This window comes from Apodemus sylvaticus, chromosome 9 (assembly GCF_947179515.1).
Source record: "Apodemus sylvaticus chromosome 9, mApoSyl1.1, whole genome shotgun sequence".
In the NCBI taxonomy this organism is placed as follows: domain Eukaryota; kingdom Metazoa; phylum Chordata; class Mammalia; order Rodentia; family Muridae; genus Apodemus; species Apodemus sylvaticus.
In genome coordinates this window covers 109816043-109835595 of record NC_067480.1, presented here as the reverse complement: position 1 = coordinate 109835595, position 19553 = coordinate 109816043, and the positions used below count along the sequence as shown (strand labels likewise).

Here is a 19553-nt window from a genome sequence, read left to right as displayed (position 1 = left end):
TATGTGTGTATATATGTATATATGCATGCATGTGTGTGCATGTGTGTATGTATATATATGCATGCATGTGTGTGCATGAATATGTGTGCAAGTGTGTGCATGAATATGTGTGCAAGTGTGTGCATGTATGTGCATGCATTTTTATGTATTTGTGTATGTATGTGTGTATGTATATGAGTATGCATGTGTGCATGTGTGTGTGTGTGTGTGTGTGTGTGTGTGTATGTGTGTTTTCAGAGCTGACCACTTGGAATTGAGTAAGCTAGTAGGAGCTCACCCCTGCAGAATACTGATTCTCCCTCCCTCCAAAGCCATAAATGAGTTTCTGTAGGGGCTCACCCCTGCAGAAGACTGATTCTCCCTCCCTCCAAAGCCAAAAATGAGCTGTAGACCTTTATCTAGAGATAGGGATTGGTGACATTATCCCCGATCAACCGGTGGTGTCACAGTTAGGGTCTTGTTTAGAAAGCCATATTGTTGCTATTTTAAATATTTGCCGTGTATAGAAGATGCTGTCTCACAGCAGATGCCCTGGACTTCCGGCTCTTTGATCTTTACAGCCCTTCTGAGATAGTCCTTGAGTCATAGGTAGAGGAGTTGTATTGTGGGCGCGTCAGTTGGGGATGGACCCTTCGTAGGCAGTCGTTTTCTGCGGTTTTGACCAGCTAAGGATTCTTGTGATGGCTGCCATATGCTACAAAAAGATGATTGCTAATTTTTGAATCACTAACCCTTGCTGATTCTTCTGGTTCAGTAGTTCTTAATCATCCTTCCAGAATCAAAATGAAAATCGCCCTTTCTAAAGGCACATTATATCTTAACCATTTTTGTACCTCTGGTGTCTCCCATTGGCCTAACTATACAAATGATGAATTATATAAATTAACGCTCTTTAATTGAAAGAGCTATGATTTTTTAAAGTACTCTGGAGGGTAGCAGTCTTACTCAGGACTAACGGTGCCCTTTTCTATGGCTGTTTGAGAGGGGTCAGGAGGGAAGTTACTGCTCTCAGGATCAGCCTAAGATGACACCTACTCCAGAGACCTCTGTGGCTGCTGTGGCTTGTTCTCATACGTTGGTGACAAGGGGCAGGGTTGTCCAGACTCCCCTGCACATTTGCTCCCAGAACTGATTTTCAGAGAAGAGTAGAGTATAAGATTCCAGCTTCAGCTACAAACAAGGAGGTTTGCTAAACAACAGAGCAAAACAGAACCTCCAAACAGCACAGCCACCCCCGTAAGAAACCATACGAGTCAGCGTCATATTATTTCATTTCCTTTATTTGGTTTGGGCTGGAAGGGAAGTTCTGGTTGTCAGTCTGTAGCTTGGTCAGCCCGTATGTCTTTCCAGCCCTGTGTTTACACCGTCTGCGCATCCATATTGCCCCCACAACCAAGATGATGAGAGACAGAGGTGCCAGCGCAATGCCCCAGGAGAACGCAGAAGAGACTGTGGAGGGAAGAAGAGAGAACGTGAGAGGGGGAATATCTCCCTGCAGACCGGGGCAGCAGAGGTGGGCAGGGAAGAGAAACATCAGAGTTTGCTTCCCTTGATAAATGCACACTGATTTCTGGAAAGCTTGTCTCTTACAGCTAAGCCATTTGAGGACGACACCTGTGACATCAGAGAGCAAGCAAGGCAGGGGGAAATCTGATTCAAGGACATCAAAGTAAGAAGCAGAGGCCGTGGGGCTGTACCAGCTGTGGGTGGTGCATGTGAGAGGTGCCATATCATGTTGATGAGGCCAGAATTCCATTTTTTTTAAAGATAGGATCTGGCCATATAGCTCAGGAGAATCTCAAACTCTTGATTCCCCTGTGCTTCAGGTCAAGGACTAGGGTTATAGATATGTAAAATTTCACATTAGTTAGAGGAGTATTCATACACCCGTGTATGTGCACACACATGTATGTGCACATGTGCATATGTAAGTATAATGGTTGTAGGGTACCCTGTGGATGTCAGTATGTGGGCATACATGAGAGTAGATGTAGATTTGGGGGAGATTGTAGGGTCATTGAAAATGGGTGTATGTTGGTATTGTGGAGTAGATGTTTATGTATGTGTATGTCTGTGTGTGTCTCTGTGTCTGTGTGTGTCTCTTCACGTGTGTGTTCATGAGTCTGTGTGTCTCTGTGTGTATGTCAGTGTATGTCTGTGTGTATGTGTGTATGTGTTTGCATGTCTCTGTGTGTGTCTCTGTGTCTGTGTGTCTGTGTGTGTATCTGTGCATGTCTCTGTGTGTGTCTGTGTGTGTGTCTGTGTGTGTATGTATGTGTGTATATGTGTCTATGTGTGTATTTGTGTGTATGTGTTTGTGTATATGTCTGTGTGTATGTCTGTGTGTGTCTGTGTGTATGTCTGTTTGTGTGTCTCTCTGTGTGTCTGTGTCTTCTGTTTCTTCCCAGCACTGTGAAGGTACTTGTTACTATTACTAGCCCTTTAAATGGGTGCCTGGCATCTGAACTCCTGTCCACGTTACCTATTGAAGTTCTTTCTCCCGAGTGTCAGAGTACACATTTTAAGCTATTATTTGCCATGTGCTGTGCAGGAATTAAGAGGCTCTCAAGCTGGTTCTATGGAGGACTAACGTGGATGAGGAACATATGAAATTGTAGTTTCCTCAGAAACAAGTCACACTTACCTCTCAATCCTAGTGTGCCTTGGGAAGCAGGCACAGCTCCCCCAGGGACACACCTACTAAGCCAGGGCCTGGCGACCCGACATGTAAGGTCAGAGGGCAGGGCCCACATAAAGCCCCTTTCCTTTGTTAGTCTGATCCCTGCATGGGGAAGCTGCTTTCTATAGGACTCTTACTTGGGAATCTACACAGTTCCCTCCTTTCCAGAGCCCTCCTAGCTTGAGTGGCACTGAGGAATACGGAGACATCACCCCAGACACACAAGTTCTAGTTATTAAACTTCAATCTGGAAGGAGCCGGGGCAGTGGCAGTCTGGGCATGCTCAGGGGAACTTGTGTGGAGGTAACTAGATGAGACAAGAGATTTGCCCCTGGTCTAGTAGAGGCTTGGGTGGGTGGGTGCTGGGAGGGCAGAGGCTTGGGTGGGTGGGTGCTGGGAGGGCACAGAGCTGAAATAGAGATATTACTCAGTATCCCTTGCCATTCTGAGGTTTGGACAAATAATCTTCCTAATGTAAAATATGCCTACAACTGCCTCCATGGACATACAAACTATTATGGACCAAAGGCATGTTGCTGACAGCTGCTCCGGCACGCTACTCAGATTCCTCTCTAGAATCCCTGTGGCCCACAAGTTATTGTATCTGCGCCCTCTCAACAGAAACTATATTAACTGTACATCACTTTTCTTCTTAACATCTAACCAATAAGATTTAATTATTGAATTGAAGTATTTTTCTTTTTGAAATGTCCTTGTACACAATACTGGTTTCCTGCCATTTGATGGCTTTGACCTTACAGCTGCCTGCTGCCCTGAAATCCTGGTCCACACAAAGCAGAATAGAGATTTTCAACTTCATGTTCAAGATAAGAGATCATAGGAGGTCAGCAAACTGAACCCTGGTGCTCCAAGGCAGAGCCCCGGGAGGACACAGGGTGTTCGGTTCATTGCAGGGTTTTGTGTGTTTACTAAAAAATTATTCCAACTTAGCTTTTATCTGAGTATAATTTCCCAATGCCAAATGTCCACCCTACTGACAATTCCTTTGAAAGCAGAGGTTTGTGGAGCAGGGAAGTGGCTCAAGAGATGAAGTATTTATGTGCACAAACATGGGGACCAGACTGCAGATCCCCAGCACCTACACATATGCAAGGTGAATGTGACAGTGACAGCCTGCTTGTAAGCCCAGAACCCAGAAGACAGAAACAGGGAACAGGGACTTGCTGTAGCTAGACTAATACAGTCAGTGAGCTCTGGGTTAGAGTGAGTGACCCTGCCTACGTAAATAAAGTGTGGAGAGATTGAGGAAGACAATCTCTGGCTTTCACATACACACACACACACACACACATACATATACACATACATACACACACACACACACACACACAGAGAGAGAGAGAGAGAGAGAGAGAACATAGAGAACATGCACTCATACAAATACACATACATATGTGCACATACACCACATTCACATGCCAAAAAGAAGAGGAGGAGGAAGTGGAGCTGGGGAAATATCTCAGTCCGTTCAATGTGTGTTGTACAAATATGAGGACCTGTCTGAGTTCACCAGCAGCCACATAAAAGCCAGGTGCACACATTTGTATCGTGAATCTAGGGTGGAGATGGGCAGACCGCTGCGCGTATTGGCTGGCCTGTCTAGCCAATTCAGTGTGCTCTACTTTCAATGGGAGACTCTGCTTCAAATATATAAGGTTGAGCGTAATTGTGGATGACGTCCCACATCTACTTATGGCCCCTACACTCACCTGCACATGCACGCGCACATGCACACACACACACACACACACACACACACATGTGAACATGCATGTACAACACATGCTCTCTCTCTTTCACACACACACACACACACACACACACACACTTTGCGATTTGCCTTCAATGCCCTACAAGACAATGAGTGCTTCCATTCAGCACCTGGAAAGCAGTCAGTAAGTTTGTTTTCCCTTCAGTGTGCCCCAGATACATACCTTCTTTGACTGTGGTATGGAGTGACTGAGAACTCCGTGGATTCGAGGCAACACATTTAAAATCTGTATTCAGATCCTCCCTTGTGACCGGATCAAAAATCAGCGACACTTCCACATAGTTCTCATCATTCTCTGAGTATTCACTGGGTGAGAAAACATTTGATTGAGCATGATGTTTGTATGTAAAGCGTGATGTATGAGTGTATGCAGAGCATGATCTATATATATGCTCTATATATAGAGAACATAATATATGTCGACCATGAAGTACGTATTCAGAGCATCATGTATGTATTCATTATATGTATGAGCATGATGTACATATGTAGAGCATGATGTACACATGTAGAGCATAATGTATGTAGAGCATTGTGTACATATGTAGAGCATGATGTACACATGTAGAGCATGATGAACATATGTAGTGCATGATTATGTATGCAGAGCATGGTGTATGGATGTAGAGCATCATGTACATATGCAGAGCATGATGTATATATCTAAAGTAGAGTTGTCCTTTATAGGCTAGCCAAGCAGACATTCTCAGATTAGAAACATCTGTTGTGTTTAAAGTGACCACAACTTCTGCAGCATTCTGAGAACTTGCTGTCATGTGTGATATTCATTGGAGAGACTTTCTAGCCTGTCTCTGGAGAGCCACATGTCCTTGCTGCTGCTGTTCTTTGTAACAGGACATATGTCACAATAAAAGCACATGCTCTCCTCTTGGTTTAGCTAGAAAACTTTATTTGGGGGTCATCAAAAATACCTTCAATAATCAAGTAGGAACAGAAAAATCTAGTTTGGGGAATTAAACTTTCTCACTGGTTGGTGAGGCAGAGGGAGTTTCCAGGACCCCAGCCCTCAAAGGTGTCCTTCCTGATGGCAAAACAAGCTTAGGCCAGGGGCTTTGGACAGCCTGGAGAAGGTCCTAAACAGGGTGGCTCCCTGAGTCACATAAGGAGAAGCCAAAGAGCTAGCATTACTGTCCATTCACAGGAGCAAAGGGGGAACGTGTCCCTTAGGAAGACCAGGGAAGCAGTCCCAGTCCACTAACACTGGGCACGTCTGGGGATTAAGCCTTGGGCACCAAGACTGGAAGCCAATAGTTATACCACCGTGTATCATTTTCATCCAGAAATTGTACCCATTAAAAAAAACAAACACGTTTGTTAATCTTCCCCAAAGGCAAAAGAGTAACAAGCCCAGGTCCAGTCTAATTCAAAATAACAAGACTACAGCTTGAGATTTCCAACTCTGTCTCCTCCTTGTCAGAGTGTAAAAACTGAAGCAGGAGATAGATGTCTATACACAATTAACACTCTCTCTCTCTCTCTCTCTCTCTCTCTCTCTCTCTCTCTCTCTCTCTCTCTCTCTTCTTTAGAGACACAACAGACCACAGGTCTAGTACAGATACTGTGTCAAGCCTTTATAATGCTTACAAGGGCTTGTGAAAATCTTTAAGAATCATGAGTGTAACAAAGTGGAAAATGGAAATGAACCAACTCTGAAATATTTTAGACATGCAAAAAAAATCAACATTTGAAATGTAAATAAAGTAACAAAAATAAAATAAAAGAAAATAAAGAAAAAATGTTTGAAAAGTCAACTAGTAAACTGCTACTCATGCAAGTATAGAGAACGCTCGGTTCTTAAGGCAGTGCTAAGCAAAATTTAATTTTTTAAAATTCTGAATTCCTAACAGTTCATAACTTTATGAACTCATAACTTTGTTACTTTTACTGCAATATATACAACATAAAAAATATATTATATATTTATATAAATTAATATTATATAATATATAGTATATATTATACATTATACACTATACATTATACGGTATATAGTATACATTATATATTATATATAATACATAATATAATACATAAATATTATATATTATAATATTTCATATAAAATATATATGTATACATTTTACATGAGCAGGTCTTGAATGTAACATCGTCTCCAGAAGAAAGTGAATGGCAGCAAAGACCCCTCGCCCACTTACTGGTGTAGCCCCTCGGTCACACGGCCTCTCGGGTAAGCCACTGAGATAAAAGTGCTGTTAGCCATCCACAGCACAATGGTGCTGGAAGACGGACCAGTTCCCAGAAACACCTTGCATGGGACTATCAGTCTTGACCCTGGGTACGGCAAGATATAACACATAGGCCATCAGAACCCAGCAGGAAAAGGGGCCGCCTTACCTTACGATCCTCAGGAAGCCCACAGCACAGGGCCTTGCTTGTCTTCTCAAACGCCCCTCATAGATTAACCCCTTCCTTAGAAGGAGGAAACTTAGTTTAACTAAATGTCCCTGGCACCAGCCACTGGTCCACACAGCAGGCAAAAGCCCCAAAGCACAAACTTGAATGGCTTCACCAAGACCACTGCAATATTAGAGCATTCAGTGCTCCAGCTGCTTCCTTCTACAGCTGATACTAACTACAAAAACATGCCAACATCCCATTGTGTGTAACTCTTTCTTCAGCCATTGCTGGCCTCGGCCTTACATTTCCCAATGGGGTGCTTCATTCCAGAGGGCCTGGAGTTTAGAATTAACCCTTTGAAAACCAGTGGCACAGTCTAAGGACAGTGCTTTCTCTACAATTGTGCCCTGTGATGGTGCCAATCCCTTGCCTCAATCTTAGGAAATTATTTTTCTTTCTGAGTCACTAAGGAGGATACAATGGGAAAGCAGACTCATTTCTTACTCCTGAAGACAGCTTCTACTACGGTTTGCCTGTTCCTATGTCTGGCCCCACATCACACTCAGAGAGCACTGACAACTCTCCACCTCCTCTTATCCCTGGGACTTTAAATGCTCCCCAGCAGCCCTAGCAGCCCGTTATATCTAGGTCATGCCTAGAGTACAGAAAGCAGTGCCCAGAGCTAGGGTAAAACAAAGCAAACAAGCAAAAAGTAGCCGTGCAACTGTACCACACTCTGCAGGGCCTTCAAAGCAACAGCTGAGACTGGGCTCCACTAAGCTGAAGCGCACCCGAGACCCAGCAACCCCTGTCTCCACTACTCTGGCTTTCGAGAAGACGATCAGAGAAACAAGAACACAAGCAATTTGAACCTCTGCACAAGAGCCCCACCTCTATGGCTGCCAGGTAAACTATAACATTTAAGCCCAACCCCAAACAGAATGAATAACAATGTTTTGTTTTAAAACAGACACTGGGGGCGGGAGAGGCTGGAGAGATGGCTGCTCTTCCAGAGGTCCTGAGTTCAATTCCCAGCAACCATCTGTAACAGGGACCCAATACCCTGTTCTGGTGTGTCTGAAGATAGTCACCTGTACTTGTACACATAAAATAAATAAATCTTTTAAAATAAAAAAATCAAAAATAAAAATATAAAACAGACTCTGAAGTCAGAACTTGATGAATGAGCGTAAGAACTATACAACCTGCATTATTAAAAACAAGTACATGAAAGGGTGTGTATATGTCAACTTCCCGGGCACACAGACCAAAATCTACAGCCAAACTCGACCCCCAACTCTGAATTTCTGAAGTGTACTCTATCCCTAAAGTGTACTCTATCTCTAAAGTGTACCTTACCCCTTGGAGGCTTTTCCTTGTGGTAGATAGTAGAAATAAAACCTTCGTAGAGAGTCGGTGTTGACATGGGACGGGCTCCCACCAGGCACAGTAGATGTTCAATAAATGGGCAGCCCTCCCCTCCCATGAACTTCCCTTCCCTCCCATGAACTTCAGAAAGAATCTCTACAGTTCAGTCCTGTGCCTTCTCCAGCCACCCACTATGGACCATCCAATGAGTTTATTGGCCAGACATCCTGCATCCGAAGGGTGAAACAGAGTCCCCTTCTCATCAAACCACTGATGAATAGACCAGCTTCTCTAACAACAGGAGACTATCTGCAGTCCCTGCTCTCTCTGTTTGAGAGTCTTATTTATAGGAATTCTGAGCAATTGTTAAATATTGAGAATAAGAATTAAGTTGAATATTCTAAAGATGCCAGCTCTGTGGACCCCTTCCTACAGTTAATAACTATTGCCAAATTATTTGCCCCATTAAGTTTAGATTTTCTGGGTATAACTTTCAGAAAATAAAGTTCCATTGCTCTCAAATGATGGCAATACTAACAAAGAATGCTTGGCAAAGACTAAGGTCCCCACGGCAGTCACGTCAGCCCCTACACATTGTGACTGGTGGGCTCTACTCAGGCACTGTGCACCCAAACCCCTGATGATTTCAGGCTCCACTATGGGCACTTGGGTAAAACAGTTCTTGAGGTCCTTACCCAGAGATGCTGGTATTGTCTCCAGGGGAGAAATGATCACAGGGATGGGTTCCGTAGTTGTTCCTGGGAAGGTCAAAAGGAAAAGACATTGCATGAGGGAGTAGCCTCGCTTCCAGTACAGATTCAGATTTCCTTGTTCAGCTAATTAAGCGGCCCTTCCCCATGTGAGCAGACATTGTGAGGACCAGCCTTTGTCTGGCAAAGGAAATGGGCTCTCCACGAAACTGAGCATCTTAAGCCAATGCTTTTCCCGGCAGAGACTTTACTGGAAGAGGCCATGGTTACGCATTCCTCTGGCAGACGGACTTCGTTATCTGCTCTGTGATGAACAATTAGCTACTCCTCTCCTGGGCTTCCTGAATGCACTCGAATGATAGCCACAGGAAGGGTTTTGCCTAAAGGTTTTGCCCTCCCTCAAGACTAAAGAGTCAGGTCTTCAAGAGCAGACACAGTGGTTGGAAAGTGGGTTGGAGAGTCATCTGTAAAGCTAACCCCACACTGGGTACTAAATTCGGGGACACACCTTGGTCACTGACGTCTTATAACTAAGGTGGTAAACTCTTTAGTCGGGCCGGAGTGGACCTCCGAGGGATTTGAACCAGTGTGAAGACACATGAAGTAGAGCAAAAGGGAGTGGGCGGGGGGCTGGGGAGTGGGCAGAGGGCTGGGATCTGTCCCTCAACTGGCCTCAAGGTTGAATTACCACATAAGCACCAGATGAGACCAGGGTATGCCTGCACCACGGCCTTGAGGGTGAAGGGCCTGGGAAATATAGATTATGGCACCTCAGCTCCCAAGCGCCTGTTTATCAGATCTGCTTAGGACCTTAGATTCTCCTGTGTGGGTGCTACTCAGAGTCTGGGGGTTGGGGGAGGTTAACTCAGACTGTGCAAGTAAGGAGCACTCAGATTCCTCCTATGTGAGGATTACTCCGATTGTGTGTAAGAGAGTCCTCAGGTAACTACAAGGTCTAGTTCAGGACCCCAATTTTTTTTATCTTGTGTGCAACTCATCAAATTTTATTTGATTGATTGATTGATTGATTGATTAAAATTTTTAATTTACTCAGTTTACATCCTGCTCACTGCCCTGCTCCTGGTCACCGTGTCCCACAATCTCTCCCTCTCCTCCCCCCCCTCCCAGTGGCCCCTTCTCTGAGCAGATGCCCCGCCCCTTCGTATACCCCCTCCCTCACCCACCTCCCTCCCCATCTCCCCCTCGCACCCTCCCCCCCAACCCCCCATCCCCACACTAAAAGTTTCTGCAAAGCTAGGGGCTTCCTCTCCCACTGAGGCCAGATCAGGCAGCCAGCCCCATTTAAGAACCACTGGGTGGCCCTAGTTTCACAACTCAGTACAATATGCGGGTCTGCCGCCCCCTAGTGGTTTTGTGCAGTATCACACAGACAAGTAGTGAAGCTCGTTCTGACACAACCCTGAACAGAGCAAGATGTGAGCCTCTTCTCTTCTCTCGGGCAGGACAAGCAGTATACGCCAGAGGCTTCGGTTCAGGCAGGATAACAATACAAATGAGTCTCTGGGGCTCACATATTCTATTCTATTCTCTTTCACCTCACTTCCCCTCCAGCTGGGGGTAGACATTAAGCAACTGTTAAATCTGGCCCGCCGTGCCTATCGCGTTTTCTTTTTGCGTATAATATGTCCTGGCATAGGCTGAGCATCATTTCTCTGGATTTTCAAAATCTGAATTACTCTAAAACCTGAAACTTGTTAAGCAAGTATAATGCTGTGCGTGAAAAATTCCATACTGTAAAACTTTGCTTCAAGAAGTAATTAAAATGCTGTGATAGCCTGGTGGCATTCGTGAGTGATCTCAGCATAAAAAAGTTACAATAGGTTCTCTACAGTAGGTTAGAAGCCAGCCTATATCCACTGGACCAAGGATAGCCCAGGACCCTGTCATTAAAAAAAAAAAAGGAAATAAAATATCACATCAAACTATCTTTGGGTTATGTGTAAAAATTATATATGAAGCATACACTAATTTTGTGTTTAAATTTGTGCCTAACCCCAAGATCTCATTATGCTGGTGAAAATATGCCAATTCTTGAAAAAAAAATCAAGGTATTGAAGTTTTCTGTTGTCAAGTTCTCAGGCAGGCCAGCCTGCAAAAAGGGCAACTGGAAATACCTTCAGCAGACACCAACCAGGCCACAACTGGAACTCCGCTAAGTGATCTGGTGGAAAACCCAGTAAAAGAGTGGTTCTCACCCTCCCTAAAACTGTGACCCTTTAATACAGTTCCTCATGTAGACATTTTATGTCAGCCATAAAGTTATTTAGTTGCTACTTTATAACTGTAATTTGCTGCTATTATGAATTGTATAGGAAATACCTGACATGCAGGATAGGTGACCTCCCCAAAGGGGTTGTGACCCACAGCTTTAGAACCACTGCAGTAAACTCTCTGTTCCTCAGAAGTATATGCTAAGCCCTGGCAAGCGTGTCCTGACCAGTTCAGAGTGCTGGAACCTTCCATTTCCCAGGACACCTTGGTTTGGCCCCCTCTGGTGATGAGTTTTAGCCTTGCAACCTTCAAATACCTACTTTCATCCCTTTCTTGCCCAAGAATTAATTCCCCTTCCCTTGGACCTCCCTGCTGTATGTTTCTTAAAGTATCTTGACATGTTTTAGAATACACTTAGAATAGTTGACATATATGTCTATTTTTCCTTTATGCAAAAGACATTTGAGGGTTTTTAGGTGACCCTGAATTTATTATCATGCTGCTTCTAGAACCAGGCGAGACAGGCAGGTACCTCAGTGGTGTGTATTTACCTTTGACCCGGAGTTCAATATTCCTAGTGATGTTGTATTCCTTGCCATTGTAGGTAAATTTCATAACGCATCTGTAATAGCCTGCATCTTCCATGGATGTGTTGGATATCAATAGGTGTGTGGGGTCTCCTGCACTCAGAAATTTCTTATTCCCTTTATCCAAGTGTATGGAGCCCTAGAGGGGAGACGTATCTTAAAGTTACATTATAGAATAACAAGCTCTGAAACATTGAGTGTAATGCCATCGCTGTCGATCAGTGTGGAGCCTACAGCCCAAGAGACTCCCTGGCAGATCCTTACTTTGACCATGTTGTCTTTGGGGCGCATATTTTAACTGTATTGTTAGAGAAATGATGTGTTTTCCCCTTGGGTGGCATTTTGTCACGTAGCCCACGCTGGCCTTAAACTCTTGATTCTCCTGCCTAGGCCTCCTGGCTTCTGAGATGACATGGTAGCCCCTATACCCCATTTAGAAAAAGGAATAGATTTTTTTTTTAAATTAAGGTATTTTAAACCATTTAAGTACAGATATACTTAAGGTCTAACTGTCTTCTTCTGACTATGAGCAATATCAAGAAAAATCGCTATTAAACAGCCAGGAGGACATGAAAAACTAGGGCTGGAAGAGACCATGTTGGAGGAATTTCTTTAAAAATTATTTCAATTTCAGGACTTACTATAGGAGAAGAAATTTTGTAAGTAGAAAAACAGGAGAGATAGGGTCCATCTTCTCACAAAGACAGAGTCCTGGAGGTTCTTGGCAAAACAGAGCGCTCGGGGGTAAGGCCTCCAGGGAAATGGAAGAAGCAGGCCAGGAAAATCATCTTGAGTGATCCAGAGCCTCCCACATATTGCTTTCTACAGCATGACAACCCTGTGCATGGTATTATGTACCTGTAATCTCACCACTTGGGAAGCTGAGACAGGAGGATTATGAGTTTGAGGCCAGACTGAACTACAAAGAGAAACCCTATCAAAAGTGGGGAGAAGGGGTGATGAGGAAGAAAAGAGGAAAGGAGGGAGGGGTGGAAAGGAGGGAGGAGTGGGGAGAAGGGAAGGGTGGGGAGGAGGGAAGGGTGGGAAGGATGGAGGGGGTGGGAAGGAGGAAGAGGTGATAAGAAAAGGGGGAGGAAAGGAGAGAAGGGGTACAAAGGAGAAAGGGAGTGGGGGGATAAAATGTGATCGGAGCTCAAGGCTTTCAGTAACTAAATACAACCCAGAGTGATATCCTGATCTTACACTGGGCGAGACACAGACTAAACTGAAACTGCCATGGTCCTTCCTCAAAATACACCTAATTAAGGGGGTAGGGGAGGCCTCACAGCTCCTAGCTTGAATAGACAAGTGTGAACACAGGGCACAATATCACAGTTGTTCTATAAACTTAGACTTAGGTCAGTTTCCTCTGTCCCTGTCATCGGGAATGGGGAGAAATGGGGAGCAGCCCCTCCCTCTGAGGTTAGACCAGGGAGAGCATAGTAGGCCCTCAGCAATGCTCAGCAGGGCTGTGGAAGACAGGACTATTGCTCACATCACACGGCAGCCCTGTTTATCAAGCATAGTTCAGATGCAAGCATGGCGCCGGGTGCTATGCCGGCGTTACTCCATCCTAACCTCCAAAACAGTTCCAGGAGCCGGAATCGCTAACTCCTGCTCACAGCAGAACCGACTCAAGACAGGAAGCAAATGCATCAAACTAGAAGAAGGAAAGTTTCTAAATGCAGACACATCGTTTCCAGATCTGTCTCCTCCTCTGCAGGGGAGCTCTGCATTTGTGCTGTGCCTGCTCTTCCTAAACCAGGAGAAGGCTCTGCGCCTCACCAGCCTTAACCAGAGGCAGGAACTACTTTAGGAAAGCAGTTTAAAGTTTCCAGGTTTGCATTGTTAGGACGTATATAAATATGTGTTCGTAAGTGTGTGCGTGTGCATGTGTGTGTGCATCTTGATGTTAATACTAGCCAGCTGAGTAACCTGTTGATTAAAGGGCGAATTCTTATCAATGACTGAAGGAACACTAGCCTTCTCAGTATCTCTCTATGCTCTGTATCAGAGGTGGGCAAGTCCTCTCAGATGAGAGCCAGATAGGACATATTTTATAGACCACGTGGTCTGTGTCATACTGTGGTGTAGACACAGACAGTCCATAAACAGAAGTCCCAGTTCAAATGGACATCGGAGTCTGAGCCTCAGTCGATTGTCACATGTACTGGAGTATTCTTTTCATTTTTTTTTCAAGCATTTAAAACCTTGAAACCCTCCATACTTGAAGAGTTACACAGAGACAGATGATAGCTCTATAGGACTCTCGGCTTTAATTTGCAGCCTGTGCTGGTAACTACAAAGTCTCTTAAAGAAACAATGACCTCACAAAACAAACCATAAAACACTTGCTGCATTACTTAAGAAAACAAAGGAGAAACTGTAACTGTATTTACTCCTGCAATCCAAAAGTTGTCTTGTGCTTTAAAAAAGATATTTTAAACATGGATATAATTTTTTTTGTAAAAAATGGACAGAGTTGTTTTGAGGATTTTTTTTTCCTAGTTATTTTTAGGCAAGTGACACTGAAAAGCTCTTTAGCAGCTAGCTACTGACTCTGAAGTCACTGTACCCTCTTCCTGCACAAATCTTATACAAACCTCGTAATGCTAATCATTGCCATTTTAATTAATATCATATTTCTAAATATATAATTATCTGTGTCTACATGAACATATTGTCTTCAATCAGATTTTTACATATGTGGCTACAGCCATTTTGACATATTTTAGTGGCATATGCATTTGGACGCGTTACCTTGTACCACTCTATGTTTCCATCAGCTTTGCTGGGCATGAATTCTTTCAGGTCAGGGCACACTAGTAAACCAGTGGCCGAGAGAGCTGAGATTTGCAAGTAGGAGACAAGAGGCAGAGACGCTTCGGTATTCTTAAAGACCTTGAGTTCCAGGGACATTTGCTCACAGTGGGATGCATTTCTAATGGTTTGTTAAGAAAAAGGAAAGAGGCGATGATTAGAAAGATGGAAATACAAAATCAAATGAACGTAAGAACAGCTTCCTACCCGTCATGCCCAGTCTGCGCTGCCTCGATGAGTCTGACTCGCCTCCTGCTCGGCCTAACTTCTTGTGATACAAAAGCATCAGGTCGAAGTGCTGTCTACAAGCTGTGTGCTCTGTGCCTGTCGTGACGGACCATTGCAGAAGCTTCATTCCCGTGCCCAGGCACTGAGATTCCCACTAAGAATGTTTTTACCAACTGATTTATAGTTTCAGAAGACTGCTGAGAACTTTGTGTTTGGACTCTTAAAAAAAATGAACAAAACTATCTAGCAGGGTCTTGGGGGAAACAGATAATTTGGAAAGATGTTTTAATTGTTTGTCAGGCCACCTGATTAGTCCTGATTCCAGGACTATATGATGTTTCAAGTGTTCAAGGGAGACTTGAACATACTGAATATTGTCCTTAGAACTGAGAAAAGGCCAGAGGTTTGATATATATATATATATATATATATATATATATGGAAATGTGAGGGGAAAATGGATGAATGGATGAAGGGATAGAAGAGATTAATAAAATTGAGTATTTAAAATAGAAAAACAAGGATCTGGCAGGTAAGTCATGTTCTCAGCCTGGATGAGGCTCTGTATTTAACGGCAGTATCCAAAACAAATGAAAATGAGACAAAATAAAATGGAAAAAATATTGTTTTATCAGCTAAGACCCTAAGATAAATAACACACCAATTGAGAGAGACCATCAGAATCAATTGCAAAAATGGTATAAAAATTACTTCCAAAAAATTTTAATAGCCTAACAATATATACCTCCAAAGATGTGGACCTCATGAGGTTCTGAAGCTCCCTACCTGGCAAGGTACACCCCCTAATGTAATGATGGCATGGCTCTAACTGAAGTAACCAACTGCTCACTGGGTGGGTCTGAGGCTTCCTCCACAGGAAACCCATGCTTGGTTCCGCAAACTTGCTCTCCAAAACTAGAGAGGCCATAGGTCCTAAGTGAAAATTTACTGTTACTGTTTTGTTAAATTGACATGGTGTCCTTTTATGTCCAAATGCACAACTGTCTTCTAAATACTTGTGTCTATATCCATCTATAGAAGCTACTCTCCGCCTTCACCGGAGAAGCCTCTGTTTTCAGGGTGCAGCAATGCAGAGAGACTCTAAGGTGGTACAAACATAAAAAATAAATGACTCTGGAGTGCTTGGCCCTCCATGGGACATTCATATCCCCACTTAGAGACTCGGGGAGCATTGCAAAGGAGGGAGCAGAAAGAACGTAAGACCCAAGGACTGGGGGAAATGCCATGGGACAACATCTTCTGGACAAGACATGGGCACTGTACTCATGAATTCAGAGCAGCTGTGGGTACCTCTATAAGACTGGGCTGCCTATGACTACACAATGCACAGGGACGCTCATCTGAGGCCCACTCCTCACTGAAGTGAGGCACTCACTATCGGCAGTTATGGGTAACCATGCACTAGTAAATAACAACCCACCCTGCAAGCAACTGTGAGTAAACATGATGTGGCATGCACACAAAAAGATACCAGAGTTGGAAGAGGATCTGAAGGAGGAAAAGGGTTTCAGTGGAAAAGGAAGACTGGGACGATGGCAAATGAAAATAACCAAAATCCAGTGAATAAGCATATGAAATGGTCAAATAAACAAATGATCACATTACAGAGCTGCAAATGAGAAGTCTGAAGGGTGCCTTCAGTAGCTGCTTAAGAGCAGACTGATCCCCAGACTAGCAGTACACATGCAATGTGGTACTGATTATTCCAGTGTTTTCAACTAAAGTAAATTAAGTACAGATTGAAGTGACCTAAGTCTCTATAGCTAGTAAGAGACAAAAATCAAAGGCTCTTAGAAACCCCATAAACTAGAAGACGTTTCTAGAAACCAAGTCTGCCAGACATACCAAGAACCCCAAGTTTGTTCACATTATTGATCAGGAAATTCCCCTTGGACAAAACACTGAGATCTGGGAACTGTTTGTCCTGGCAGCGTTATCTTGACTACTTGGAGTGACAGAAAGGTCGTGTGACTTCCCAATAGCAAGAGCACAAACAGGGCAGGGCAGTCTTGTGTTCTGGACCTCTGGAGGAGCAGCCAGTAACCGCTGAGCCATCTCTCCAGCCCCGAATGCATGTTTCTTATACCTACCTAGGACTGGGGCTGATATTGTGTGAACTTCCCCCACTCCTGCTAAGAATGTCACCCTGCCTGTGTCTTATCCAACTTCTCCATAAATGAGTTAATAGAATCTAAAAGGACTCTAAAGCCAGCAGTGGGCAGAATGAGCAGTGGCCTAGGAGCAGGGCAGCCATCTGGAGAGGGGACGGCTGTTCTCCAGTCAGGCCAAGGGTGTGTTCGAATCCTTTCAGAAAAGCTGCACCAGAAACTATTAAGAGCATGAAGCCAACAACTTTACCCTTCAAGGAGCAGCAAACATGCCAAACCTAAAGAACAATCCTCTCAACAAACAGTGTTGAGAAAGCAAAGAGGTGCATACAAAAACAGACCTATACCCTGGCCTTACACTGTGTGCAAAAACTAGCTCAAAGCATGTCAGCCCTGAAACATAGGAGGTAAACGTGCACATGTATAGGAGGAAAATGAAGGGGAAAGCTTCACTACTTTGAAATAATCTGTGATTCCCTGAACCCAGGAACATAAACACTACAAGAAAAAAAAAGGACGTAATTTAGAATTCAGCAAAATGTAAATGTATTCATGAGGAGGACACTACCAACAGAGCGCCTAAGCAAGCCGCGGAGTGAGGTGAAGTACCCCCCAAGTCTCACAGCTAATTGGGGGAAGACATTCCAAAATCCTACAGTAAGCAATGCACTTCTCAAAACCAGCAAGGACTGAAGCAGCCATTTCTCCAAGAAGGAGACACGAGTGGCTAAGGAAGACACAGAAAGCCGAAACACCAGAAGCTACAACCAAGGACACGAGGCGTCACACTACACACCGGAGAGCAACAGAACCCTGTGGGGATGGAAGTCAGTGCAGCTGCTGTGGAAAATCGAACAGCAGTTTACAAATAGAAAATTGTAAATTGCCAGGTGATCCAGAAACACAAGCAAAAGCTTCTGTAGTTACTCATAATCGCATTCCTGAAGACAGGACAGCCACAAAGCACGGCAAACCTGTGTGGTCACAGGAAGAAGGGCAAATGGGCAAACAGAACGTGGGATGTTTGCACCACAAGACAGCACGTCAGCCTTGGAAAAGAAGGGAATTCCAGCATGGGCTATAACGCTTGCATGAGTCATCTACAAGATGCAGATTTATAGAGACAGAGGTAAGTGGTGGTTGTCAGGGCTGGGATGGGGAAGGGATAGACAGCTGTAGTTTAATGAGGGACAAGCTTCCGTTTGGGAAGAAGAGGGAATTCTGGAGGTTGATGGTCCCTGCGCCACAGAGTGGAAGTGCTTAACTTGCTCGAGCATTTCCTTTAAAGACACAGTAGGATCTACAACATATGTGTGTTACAACAATTTGTTTGTAAAAGCAGTAAGACATAGATTAGGGAGATGCATGGTGCAGCCCCTCTGCCTGACCCGGAACAACTTCCTTGACTAATCAGTTTCCTTGTCTGTGCAATAGTATTTGGATTAGTCCGATGCTAAGACTCCATCTGGTTCTATGATTCTGCTAGGGATTTCCCATCTATGTCTCGTTTCTCTACCCTACAGAGTTACGAGTCTCAGCCCTTCTGGGGCTCCCATTCCGATGGCAGACAAATGTTACATATATGCACACAGAACAGATGCGTCTTGTGGGGAAAAAACGTCACCAAGAAAAGTAACGTAGGGGCAAGGAGCCAGGACTGAATGTTGTGCTCGCTAATATGGCTCCAGGGAGTTCTCTCTAGAGAAGTGACACTTAAGCAGAAACCAAACACCCAGCAGGGGGCTGTCCTGGTTTGCATTCCATCACCATCACCGGTGAATAACAGGACTAAAAGTAAGGTGGAGAGGGTCCATTTCCGCTTACAGCTTACGGTCTGCCATGACGTCATGACAGGAAGTCAGGGCAGGAACCTAGAGGCAGAAACTGAAGCAGAGGCCATGGAGGAACGCTGCATACCGGCTTGTTGAAGATGGCTTTTTCAGCCTAGTTTCTTATACAGCCCAGGACCTCCTGACCAGGGATGGCATCACCCACAGTGGGTGTGGCGGCTTGAATAAGAATGGCCCCCAGAGGCTCATTTATTTGATGCTTCGTCATCAAGGAGTGGTACTACTTTGAGAGAGATTAGGAAGTGTGGCATTGGAGTGGGTGTGGCCTTGTTGGGGTGGGTGTGGCTTTGTTGGAGGAGGTGTGGCCTTGTTGGGGGAAGTGTATCACAGGTGGGTAGATTTGGGAGTCTCAAAAGCCCAGTGTCTCTCTCTTCCTGTTGCCTGTGGATGCCCGTGTAGCACTTTCAGCTCCTTCTCCAGCACCTTGTCTGCCTGCACACCCCATGCTGCCCACCATGGTGACAACGTGCTAAAGCTCTGATGCTGTAAGTAAGCCCCAACTAAACCCATCTTTTGATAAGAAGTGACATAGTCGTGGTGACTCTCCCACAACAATAAAACACTAAGACATTGGGCTAGGCTCTTCTACATAAATCATTAACCAGAAAAAATGTTTCATGTATTTGTCTACAAGTCAGTCTAATGGAGACAATTATCCAATTGAGATTCCTTCTTCCAAGGTGAAGCTAGCTTATGTGAAGTTGACAGAAGGAGAAGAAGGAGAAGGTGAAGGAAAAGAAGAAGACTATAAATATATATATATATATATATATACAGA

General features: G+C 44.2%; 1 protein-coding gene across 2 annotated transcripts in view; it reads right to left on the bottom strand.

The window, feature by feature from the left end:
- Positions 1–1262: 1262 nt before the first annotated feature.
- The window catches only part of Il1r2 (interleukin 1 receptor type 2), a 39118-nt gene continuing 20827 nt past the window's right edge, over positions 1263–19553 (bottom strand). For both annotated transcript variants that reach the window (XM_052193157.1, XM_052193158.1), the window contains 6 exons: positions 14509–14689; positions 11713–11887; positions 8915–8977; positions 6650–6785; positions 4636–4778; positions 1263–1449 (listed from right to left, as the gene is read on the bottom strand). In XM_052193157.1, coding sequence (XP_052049117.1) covers positions 1265–1449; positions 4636–4778; positions 6650–6785; positions 8915–8977; positions 11713–11887; positions 14509–14689 — 883 coding nt within the window. In that variant the 3' untranslated portion in view covers positions 1263–1264. The remainder of the gene's footprint in view (positions 1450–4635; positions 4779–6649; positions 6786–8914; positions 8978–11712; positions 11888–14508; positions 14690–19553) is intronic.